Source organism: Hetaerina americana, unplaced genomic scaffold, assembly GCF_022747635.1.
Source record: "Hetaerina americana unplaced genomic scaffold, ioHetAmer1.1.p SCAF_65, whole genome shotgun sequence".
NCBI lineage: Eukaryota > Metazoa > Arthropoda > Insecta > Odonata > Calopterygidae > Hetaerina > Hetaerina americana.
Genome location: NW_027287261.1, coordinates 1,589,408 through 1,602,177, shown reverse-complemented (window position 1 = coordinate 1,602,177; position 12,770 = coordinate 1,589,408). Strand labels below are relative to the sequence as shown.

Below are 12,770 nucleotides of genomic sequence, written 5' to 3'. Positions count from 1 at the left end.
AATTGCGGCCGTGTGGAGAGCAAATCGAATGAATTTACGCCGTCCGTCGGACGGGAAGTTAAAATGTGTGACCATATAACGTCCTTCGTAGTTAATGTTACTTCAGGTTTATCTCTCCGACCGTACCGACCCCTAACAAATTACCCGCCTATCTCTAATGGCGGAAATTATATTAACAAAAGGTCGCACAACCTAATAGCTGACTATTTCTAGAAGCCTAGGTTGTTCAGTGGACAGGTACAGCGCTGGGACACTGATCTGACTGGGACAATTTTGATCACCCTTAGCTTAAATCGATCTGCATGATTTTTTCACGTATCATATCTTCATAGGAAACCACAGGGGAGGGGGGCACGAGGAAGGGAGGAACCGGTAACCTTGGTTTCCTGCTGGGGAACCAAGGGCATCGATGTGTGGTGCTATATCGCAACGAGCAAGTAATGTCACATACCTTTGGGCTTTGTGCTAGAAAAAAAAGATTGGTTTCGGAGTTAACTTGGTTCCAAAACTATTGAATTGTTGATAAACTATTAATTTTAAATAAACTGAAACTCCATAAATTCATAGCCAATATTGGTATTCACCACTCGTGAAAGGAAACTGTAGGATGTTGAACGATCTGAAGTTACAGGTCCCTATGTCTCATTTCTCCGAGGAGATAAAGAAATGAGGACTCTTTTTCAATCTTAGCGCTTAAGATTAGAATTGGTTGCAAACTGTTTTCATTTCTGCTGTTTGATGCATTATAAAACAGGCCTTAAATCGATCTATGTTTTAACATCTTATAATGCTTCGTTACTGAGATACAACCGTTCAAAAATCTGACATTATCTGCCGGTAATATGGTGGTGATCGTCCTCGATAAGAGTAAATTACAAATCAGGTCGCGATGCTCTTACGAGGGACATTAACAATATTAGTGCTTGTATGTGGGAAATACGAAGTTGCGGAAGAGGGTCTTGCAATTAAATACGAAAAACATGGGCAGTAGTGGCTATCTGAGAGAAGAAATCTTGACGCCATCTCATTTACTGACTCAAAGGAATAGAAATGAGATTGGCGAGCCATGTACACTAACTTTTCATGAGGAGTTTCTTCGGACCTAGAGCACGATTGATACATATACGGAGTAGCATTGAGGAAAATATGGTCCATCAAACGAATAGCGTGAATATAGCCGAATAAAAAATTCACGGATAGCTGCTTATTCGCACTGGTTAAATCTCACCTTGAACACGCGTTGTAGTGTGTTATGAATGGACAGAAAGCGCCAAATTATTATTTTAGAAGGCCTTGACTGATAGACGCTTCCAACCCGAAGAATAGCTCTGGTTCAAACTTTTAGAAATGTATAAATCATTGGAACTTAATGCTAACACGGAAGGTATAATAATAGTGCCATATAACATTGAATGGCGAGATTGCGGTGATTAGTTAATGGAAGTTGACTACCGAACCGATCGATATAAATAATAATTTTTCCCTCACACAAATCTACACCACAGCAGTGAGAAAGTTAACAGGCGACTCGACGAACATCCGGAAATGCTATTTAATCACCAATAAACAATGGCAGTAATGGTTGATGACCACCTAACACCCCCTGCCACATACCCCTCGTGATGACTTGCAGGATAACATGTGGACGTACAAGTGTGGATTTACAGAAGTACAAACCAATTGAAAAACCTATGTGCTTAGCAATTATTCAGGCTTCTGATAGTTAATTAGTGCACTACAGCATTCGTAACTTTTCGTAATGTTTCGCAAAATGCACTATAGAAAGTTTCAGATTACAATTATGAGTACGTTTAGAAGTTTTATGAAGTGACTCGTCGTTTTAAGAAAGTTGCCCCCCGAAGGAAACCGCAGAGGCTTTTCCCATTTCAAAAGAAAGAACGAACAGCATCCTCACTTCGTCATCTTCCAGAACTTTTTCGTAACAATAATCGCAATTTCGCAAATAAGACAAATTTGTAACTAATAAAATTTTTGTAATTCAGAAAAATGTCGTTTTTAAGACCGATTTTGTAATTTTCAGAGATTTATTTATCACAATCTTATCAAGTCATAGAATTTGCCCTTTCAAAACCTTTGGACAAAATGTTCGACTACAAATAATAATAATCGAGTTACATCGCCAATGGTGTAATCGTTGAAGGATCTCGATGACGTCACTGAAGTATTTGAAGGCATGGATCGAAAAATGAGAAAAAAAAACCATGAAAATGCGAAGTTTTTCTAAGCTTTGATCAATTTTTTAAAACTTTCCCCATAAAATTTTCGGAAGAATTTATCACCATGCATAATTCTGATATAATACGTACCTAGCCTCCTGAACTGGTTTGCCAACCAACGTCTACGATTGTTATATGCCGAGCGGCGCTGAATTACGCTTTTCGAAAAGTTGGGAAAATATATGCCTTTCCGCCAATTTGATTTTCACGCAACTTGTATGAAGAAGAAGTGATTGTATGGAAACGGTACGAAAAAGTTTCGAGATAATTTCGTTCTTTCATGACATACCGCACCATAGAAAATATTCCGTACCGTAATGTTAGACAAAATAATTTCGTGCCTTACTGTATCCTAGTGTAATTCTCACGCTAGGGAGACGGTATAGAATAGAAGTCAAAGCAATTCCATTTCCTCTTACACGCCGCCAGACTGAACTCATTGTAGCGAAATTCAAACTGAAATTTTAGATATAGACATATGTAGACAGAGAGCTCGGAGCTTCCAAGCCAAAGACTTTCATAGCAACGACCGCGTTATGTTTTTTGTTCCTTTTCTTTGAACCACCATTGATTTGGTTTTGTTTTTTCATTTCATGTTTACATTCTATTTTTGTGCAGAGATTAATTTTTCCCAACTCTCAGAGATTTTTAATTCAAGTCATCACGTAAATTTCATATTCTCTTCGTTCATATTTGCTTAGGATAGATAATTTTGGTGGTTTCCCGCAACCTTCCTCAATAGTCTTGACTTGAGAGAACATATCAATAAAATGGACACCCCGCTGGGGTTATCAGCCGCCTCAGTGATTGCGAGGAACACACTGCTTGGATTACCTTTCGTCTGACTTCTACCCTTCGACCTAACTGGACTAGTTGACCCTGCTTAGAGTGTTTATCATTTCTCCATCCATTGAAGTTATTTGTTTTAAATGGGGTTTCAGGATTTTTTGTGCAATGATAACTGGGGACTACGAGTGCAATAGTGTGTAGCGACAGAATCAATCAAAAATCCACCCTAACCCAATAGAATACTAATAAACAATGATAGAAAATGCTGATAACCATCATTATGATCGGACTCATCTCCACATCTTCAAATTGTTCTTTTATAGCCTTCATTTCCAGCACTAGTCTCCGATTTTGTAGGAAGAAGCACTAAAGAATGTCATGGCATAATCGATCGAAGTTTGCAAATCTCCTCCAAAGTCGTCAACCGAGTACTTGCAGTGTTGATTTTTGACTCGAGGGAAGATTTCGATGGGGTAAATCTTGCGTTTTCATCTCCAGCCACGCCTCCCGCGTGGTGCCATACACACACACACGGACACAATTTTCCCACGCGGAGGAGAATAAATACTCAAATCAGTTTACAGAAGGTCCCAGAAACAAACCAGAGGAGTCGTTATACGTTGTTCGTTAGTAAACACCTCCCGCGATTAACCGCAAAGTTAATGAAGCGACAAGAGAAAAAAAGTTTTCCGTGCTCTACTTCCCTTCTCTCGCACCGCATTTTGACGGAAGTATCCTCTTACTTCCTGCCTCCCCACCAACGACGTCGGCCGAGACTTCTCATCGGAAAAAGTCCAAAACCAGAGGGGACGACCCTGGAAGCCGTATCTGTTGGTTCGGACTGCGTGGGGCGCGTTTCCTTTTTGAAGGGAGGAGGAATCCCCGGAATCATGCCACCACGCGTCGCCAGCAGAGGGAAAGAGGGGAGGGTGGATCTGGTGGACTGCACGTCGCCGCTTGGGTCATAGCTCTTGAGGACTAGCAGAAATCATGTCCAAAAGCCCATATTCACTTCCTCAGATAATCTAGGATGCGCTTATTGAGAATGCTAGCTTTGAATGTATGGGAAAGGCCCGTTTCTTAGACTTTAGATTTGTAAAACGTTGTTATGATAAACTAAGTAGTGTATCAAAATTATTGGAGAAACAAGGTTGGAAATCACTCACGGAGCGAAGGTTAGATTACAGACTAAATCTCTTGTATACATTGGAGGGATATATCTTTAGCAGTGATTTGGAATATGTATTATTGCACCTATCGTTATGCGGTAGGAGAGATCATGTATTTATTTATTTATACCCAGCAAGCCACCGCCAGGATGTGTGGCAGGGGGTAACAAAGGTAAGAAACACACCAGAATAATTTTTCCCGAACATGACCCAACCGTGGTTGAACAATGTTATTATGATCCCCTATCGTTCGTGGAAAAAATGACATCTTAAATCTATCTGTTCTACACTTAATCTCTCTTATTTTATTGACATGATCTCTCCTACCGTAGTACGATGGGAGTAATAATCCATTTTCAACATCACTGCTAAAGAGACGTCCTACCAATTTATGCAAGAGCTTCAATCTGTAGTCCAACCTTCGCTCCTCGAGTTATTCCCAGCTTAGCTGCTCTAATGTGTTGGATACGCTACTAAGTTTATCATAACAACGCTTCACAAACCTAGGTATTTGAGTCTACACATTCAATTTCGGTGTTCCCAATACAGTGGGCGTTCAGGTGGGAATTGCTCTTTTTCCAAAAATGTATGACTATGCACTATTTTAAGTTTAATTTGTTGGCTTGCAGCGTACCATGTGGAAAAACAGGTCCTCAGACGTTGAGGCGCCTTGAATACACAATGTAGCTTCTCGGAATAGTGGACTCGCAGCCCCTCGAGTTTCCTGCCTCTTTCGGTTCGGCGTTTTCAAACATACATCTTTGGGGTCTGTCCGACCGTGGTAGGTGTCATGTTCGGGTCAAAATTAGTCTGGTGTGTATTCACCCCCTACCACATACCATAGCGGTGGCTTGCAGGGTATTAAACTATATATAAATATCTCTCTCAAAACTCCATGTCGATTTACCCCGTAAGTTCCCTAAGATGAATTTCAAAATATAATATGAAAATGCAACAATGTCAAATTGTAAAAATCATTCGTCTTTACCGGGATCGTACCCGGATCCCTCGATGTCCAGCCGAGTTTTTTTAGTCATTTAAGCTACCGATTTTTATACTTTGAAAATGTAGCGTTTTAATGTATATACTCGGTAAAAGTTCCTATTGCATCATCCCCCACAGTTCTTTCAATTTGCAATATGAAACTTTGGTATTCGCACGTTTGCGTCGTGTAGACAAAGTAATAAGCCCTGTCATCATCATTAGGATTCTCCGCTTGTGAAAATTTCAAGGGTTTGTAAAGTCCCTGATTGTATTTCTACTGAAAATGTTCTATGGGGTCAAATGTCCACGGATTGGTCACAGAAAAGCAATATTTTGTATTTTATCTCTCAGTCAATTTACAAGGTGCGTATTCTGAATGCTACGCTTTAACTTTTGATTGTATTGTGATGAATAATATTATTTAATGGTTTTCAGGCCTCGGTTTGACAACAAAAATTAATTATTGATCGCTGATTAACTTCCTTTCTCAATTTAAAATCATGGATTCTGCTTTAGTGTTGTAACTAACCCTATTCATCAAGTGATTCACCTCTGTATTACAGACGATTTGTAATCACGGACATTGCGACCCAGTTCAGTTTCGCAACAGCGTAGGAAAATGCGTTTAATTTTCGATTGACGTAGCTCAGAGTTTTAAGGATGATGTATTCGTTTTCCATCGCTCTGCTAACCTAAACTACATCAAGCGCGCGTTATGAATATCCAAGATTGGGCCCAATGCTCTCGTTGAACGGACGAAAATCAAAAGTGATCTGTGCTTATGTAAAAGAGTGTCTTTTTCATGGATCGATAGTTCCTATCGATTTCCTCCAAATGATTGATAGCAAATATCCAACCAACTGGGAATCAGCGAATATGGATTGGCATTTATGGCTATCGGTTGGTAATAATTAATAAATTATAAGTATTGATTTCGGTAAAACGGCCCAAATACTTGCGCATGAACTTACCCGCATAATAAGCTGCATCCTGATTGCCTTGAGTAGTATTCTGAACCAATTCCAGACTTGAGTTAAAAATTTGATATTTTCACTGGGAGTTCAAACAAACAAACCATATACATACTATATATCAATTTAAAGAGATCCTGATGCGACTCCGGCGACGAGTATTTTACTTCGATTAGAAATCGGGGGAAAAGATGGAAATATTTTACTTTTATTCTTTAAAATACCTAATGAGTCATTTTCAGTCGTAAGATCAGAAATGGAAGTTGCAGATACACCTAAAAGTTTTAAGTTTTTATTTTCATTTCTTTTTACCCCATTTTGCTCGACAATTCTCAAAAGGTATTATAGAACGCGATTTGTTTGATATATCCGCATGTCTTCTTGCGCGGTCACCTCAAAATAGGAAAATAATCTGTTAAAAAGTTACTTGTTATACTATAAGCATATAGAGGTTTTTATATGGAAGGACAAAAAGCCACTGAAATATGAATAAGAAGCTGAATAAAGATGCCTCGGCAGCGTTCATCTCCTTTTACAAAATCCAATATTAGAAATCCTTGTTTTAATTAATCCTTACTAGACGTGTCACTCCTTGTGAAATGACGCTAGAATGGAAGTTGCATTCAAATTGAGCTCTTGAACGGCATGGAATGCGAAAACTCTTTAGATACTTAGGGCTTTCAGCCACATTAGTTTCTACTCCCCTGATCGGCAGTTTGGTTGGGTCAATTTTCGGTCAAGTCAAATGATTTTTCCGTCAAATACCACCTGCTTAGCTTTTGAACGGCATCGGCGCAAGGGAAAGCGTTTCTGTGTCATGGATTGAGTCCCCATATCTCCTGCATGTTCCTATGTCGCTTCGGCTACCCCTACGGTGATACAAATTATGTTGTTTTTGAAATAACGTTTGATTTCAAACCCAATACGCATTTTCATCCATGAAGGTCTAATGTAATATCGCCCCCATTGCTTAACTTTAGAGGATGTGCATTCCGATTTTCACGTCTGATAAAAGGAGGGGGCCTTCTTATCATGAGTTATTCTTGCGGTAAAATGAACCGTTTAAGGAGGCATGACAGAGAATTTGATAAGTATTAGTTTCCCAATGAATTCTTCTGAATGAAATACTGGAAAGGGTAAGGTATGGGATAACATTCCCATTGCCGTTGATTAGGTCGTGAGATCTTTCGTGTAATTCAACCTCTTCGTAGTTGACGTTAACATGACCGCATAAGCCGCGCATAGAAGGGTGACGATAACTGCAACGGGAAATTGTCATATTCTGCTAATTTTCCTCTCAAGTGTCCAAAGCGTGCCATGTTAACACTTGATAGTATGTATGTTTCATGCCAATAGTATAGCAGGTCCCACGCACAGGATCTAAACCCAGTAAAGCACTCTTATGTATATATTTACCCGGACAACTGTATCCTGTTATTTCGAGGGCTAGTTGCACTGATAAAGTGAGCACCATTTTGAAATATTCATACATATTTTCTTGCGCGAATAGAAAGGTAATAACAGTAGTTATTTGGTTGAAGGCTACCGACAACCGAGTTCATTTGCGCCATTAATTAGGTTGACGGGTACTTTGGTAGGGGTAGGATTTTCAGGGAATGAAAGATGAATGAGTGTAAAGAGACAAAATCCGGCATTAGAGTTAGCCTACCTATTCGAATAACGAAAGGCGCCAAGGGGTCGCATAATTCAATGTCTTATCCGGTGGACGACGTATTCGAAGTCCTCTCTACATTGTACCCCGAGTGGGGATTGGGAGACCGGTAAAAATCATTGCCGCCGACGAGATTCGAACTCGGATCCTCGTTGTGAGACGTCACCACACTATCCCTATCCCCATGAATAGAAAAGAGATCAAATTGCAGTAAGAGACGAACTAATTTTCAAGTTGGCCCTAAAATAGGTAAATTCTTCATATAATTGGTTTTTTTTAATATAGAAAACATGTTTCGAACGAAATTTACGATCACAGGAGGCTTCGATAGGGTTTATCAATGAATCCATGAGATACAATGCTAGAAATCTGCTACTATTGATGAATATATGCTACCGTTTATCCCGTGGGAAAAAACACATTATGTACGTTGAAAGGGTTGGCGAAAGAGACGCGATGTTATGAGCTCATTATGGTGAAGCTGACTAGAGAACACCAAGAATTGACTCTTAATAATTGACGTCCCCTGATTCTTAGAAGGCACTGCATCAAGAAAATGTTGAAATAAATCAAACTACCTTGCGCGTTTGCTCATCTCGTAACTCTTTAAGTCAATTGGAAAAATTTACACCATCGCTTATTCGGCTCCTCCGTTAACTATTTCATCTGTCAGACATTAATAGGGTACGATTTTTTTATAGTGACATTGAGTACAAGGAGTATTATAGGAGACCAAAAAAACGCCGATTGGTTCAACCAATTGACGGAGTTGTCATAACCACGTTTTCATACTCCGCGCTAAACAATTCCTTTTTACGTAAGTGCAACGAGTTAAGTTACTTCATTTGAATTACTTATCCTGCAAGCAAATGACGAATAAGGTTATTAATTTATCTTTTAGCGATAATTTGTGAATAATTAATAATAACAGCAGCAATTAAAAACTGACTGATTAACTAAGCCTTATTGGGTTAGCTGGCTGTCCAAAAACCATAGCTATTCCGCGATGTGGTCAACTGGATTGAAAATTCCACAAGAAAAAGCAGAATTTCAGCTTGGATTCCAATTTGAAACAAAAACATTCCTCTTCTTGAAAAAAAATTAGCCCGATTTTGATGAATTTTTGATTACAAGAGACCTCTCGGGAAAATGAAATCAGCTGATGGGAAGAAACAGGCTACTCTGAATATGTGACTTTCACACTTAATAATTCAAACCTGCCTTCGAGTAGAAGATCAGTGCTGTATTGGTTACTGATTGTGGGTAATCGTAGGTTCAAATAGTGGTTAAACAGGCGTAGGTTAGGCCGTCTGGAGTCTCACTAGTGAAAACTGATAGAGACGGTATTAGTTATTGGCTGAGAAGACTGATGGACTGAAAGGCGATTCAAAGAGACTGCGAGTGATGCCCCGACAGTAACTTTTAACGGAGTCATCCGCTAAATGTGCATTACAATGCAACACTTTCAGAGTGTCAAAAGCATTGTAAAGCCCACAAAATTTCGGAATGAAAGAGGATGCCAGCTTAAAGCTAGCCAAAGCCCTCGGCCGGACATCCAGGGATCAAGGTTCGAATCCCGGCCAAGGCGTATGGTTTTTTTTACACTATAAAATAGTTGCATTAAAAGATGATTATTTGAAGCTCGGTGTTATTATTTTGGGAACGAAGGAAGGTGATAATGGGCAGATCGGGTGCTGCAGAACTTACATCAAATCTTGCATAGGGTACACACACAAGAAGAATACATATACTTGTGAGCCTTAAAGAAATCGGGTCTCATTAGACCGGCTTTATGCAAATGTGATGAAAAATTAAAAGAGAGGAGGGAGTCACTTTGCTTTATTTAGGTTTCTTTTGGAGTATGTGGCACACACGAGAAAACGTTAGTTAAGTTAGTTAAGGAATTTAAAACAGTTCCGAGAAAATTCGCTAGGTTTGTTGACGACTGCTACAAGAAGAAACTGAGCATGTGACGGATATGTTGGAGGAAATAGGTTGGTAGTCTCTTGATTCACGAAATGAGCAGGGTTAAGATTTAGAATTTTAGAAAGGCTCAGGACAGGTCTGAGTTTTCTGCGACACCGTGGGAATTGATAGATAGATAGATAGAGGTCTTTATTTGGGCGAAATTGAGACCTAATGGTGCCTTCTTCCATTTAAACCATCGTTGTATACATTTTATATTAGGCATTTAACTTATAGTTCAATTCATATGTACACATAAATACATATAGAGAGACATAAATTCATTTAGCACAGATTTACACATCGAAAAGAAAAAAGTATATGTATACATATACACTCACACATACATATATGTACATATATATATATATATATATATATATATATATATATATATATATATATATACACACACACACACACATATACATACATGACACCAAATATGACCCCAAATTAAATTGGTAGATTCAACCATGTGAATGAAATAAAAGAGAGATAGACACCGTCACAGACAGATTCAAGTACTCGTTCTTCCCTCACCCTGAACGCAATTATCACAGAATCAGATGTAATAACTTTTAAATCCTTAATTCAAAAATCTAATTTTAAAACTTGAGCTCTAACACGTCCATTACTACATCATGTAGTAAGGCATGAATGTGCCGAAGTGAATATGTATTTATATGCAAGTGAAATACATATTTATTTTTACATGTTAGAGCATATTAATAGATAAATGGCTGGTGTCCTGCGATGGCATGTGAGATGTGGCCTGTATATGTAGCTTATAGACATGCCTCTTTCGACACTAATCTACTTTTAAAGGGAAGAACCAAGGGGTCAGATATTTCAAAACACCTTGTGGGCGATTTCAAAGGCCCTCTTTAGGATACATGAGTGGGAACCGCATTAATCACTGAAACTATAAAACATTTCGACCAAAGTATCCCAGCGTATGAGAAACTCGCTGAGAGGAAGAAAAATAAAGTTCGATTATGTGGGCGTTTTGAATTTCCGAAAAATATTTATTTTAAACGTATTTTAAAGGTATGGAGAACATAGCTTTTCCTTTAAGCCCCAAAAATAGTGCCCAGGAGCTAAAAAAAAAGACCAGAGGCCATACAGATGTTGACGTCAAGAAAACGACTTTGGAAAAAATTTCAATACATGAGTAATGAATAATCAATATAAAGAACATTCTTATCAGAAACACAGACTTATTTAACTGTTTCCGTTTAAAACCGTTGATAACCATGAAAAACCGTGACAGATTTGCATCTATATCGGTTGAAAGTCTTAGAGGAGTAGATTTCCGGAAGGGATAATAGCGCAAAAACTGTAGTCAAATGCCTCAAAGGCGCGTGTCAATTAATGGCTTCTCACTCACCAGCGGGGGAACGGCTTTTCCTTGGTTCCAGGGCCATGCCGCGAGCATAATGATGATGCAGAGGGCGAGGAAGAAGAGCAGGGCAAGCAGGCACGACGAATAGGAGGAGTCGGGGGCAGCGGCGTGGTGGGGCGCGTGGGCGGCAGCCCCACCGCCACCCCCACCGCCGCCCCCCTTCACACCGCCTCCGGAGCTCTCGTAAACCTCTTGAACCACGTAACTACCCTTCTTCATTTCGTCCGCGTGAGTGAATGACTGACTGACAAGGAAAAGGTCCTTCCTCGCGAACACCTCTCTCGCGCCGACCGAGGGAAGGGGTTAACGTTAGGAAGGGTTTCTGTTGAGCAGCGCAGGGGAGAAGCGGGGTTTTAAGAGAGGGAGAGGTGCAGGGGGGGTGTTGGAATGGGGCGGTGTGAGAGGGAGGGAGGAAGGATGTGCCGAGGGAGATTGAGGAGGATGAGATAATACCAAGGAAGTTTGGACTAGGACAGGAATGGGGCTCAGCCTTGCAAAAATGCGCTCGATTTTCTTTCGCTTGCTCCTTGTTTTTGGGAGGAATTACGCCATTGCAATGTTCTGGGATTCCGTCAACGGCATCTTGCACATCAAACCAAGGTTCCGTGGCTCTCTAATCTCTTTTCCGACGTAAGTTGGCAACCCTATGTTCTCTGATTGCATCCACAATTTAGAAATGTTAATTCACGGACTGGAGTGAAGGACGAAGATTGAAAAAGAATCACGGCAAAGGGTCAGTGATGAGCTTCTGAGTATGTAAGGGAAAGGCCAAGCATTGCATTACCCAAGAATAGACAGAAGTGAATCAATAAATGAGCAATAATTTATAGGTTGAGGTAGGTTTCTTGGTGGAACCAGGGCCAAAGCGTTTTCACCCCCGTCTATCACCATCAAACCACATTAACGATAAATGTAATTCCGTTCAATATGCCTTTATTTTCTCCCTCTACCTTGCTTATACAATTTTCTCTCCTCTATCAAAGTCTTCAAAATGCCATTGTCTCTAAATAATTATTATATCAACTTTTCCAAACTTATTCAACTTTCTCCTAACGGCCATATCTTCTATCCTACTTTCCCTAGTCCTCTTTCGTTTGTATTACTTTCTCTTCACCCCAACATCTTATTCTTCAATCTACGGTTGTTATCTAGCCTCAACGAATAAGGATCAAAGCTACACAAAATCTCGCCTTATGCTTTCACCAATATTTATGTCTCTACTCATAGAAGACAAAGACAGAAAAACTATTATTGAGCCCGAGAAGGTAATGAACCGGTGGAAGGAATTCATAGAAGTAGTAATTAGGGGAGGCGACCGACTGCTGAGGTCACTTGCGCCATAGGCTATAGACAGAAAATGATGAAGGGTGGAGAGAAACCCGGCGTCGGCACTAGCCTACTCTTTACGAAAGGCGCCAAGGGGTCCGCTGCTTAACGTCCCATCCGACGGACGGCGTACTCACTCAAAGTGCCCTCCTTAAAGCACTTCAAGTAGGGATCGAGATACCTCTGAAAAATATGCAGCACCGCTGGGATTGAACCCGGGCCCTCTGGGTGGGAAACCAGTACGATAACCAC

General features: G+C 40.0%; 1 protein-coding gene across 1 annotated transcript in view; it reads right to left on the bottom strand.

Moving 5' to 3' along the window:
• LOC139696010 (endothelin-converting enzyme 2-like) overlaps positions 1-11,411 on the bottom strand; it is a 44,028-nt gene extending 32,617 nt beyond the window's left edge. Inside the window, exon 1 of the mRNA XM_071594621.1 lies at positions 11,178-11,411. Within this exon, the coding sequence (XP_071450722.1) occupies positions 11,178-11,411 (234 nt within the window). The remainder of the gene's footprint in view (positions 1-11,177) is intronic.
• Between the last annotated feature and the right edge of the window lie 1,359 nt (positions 11,412-12,770).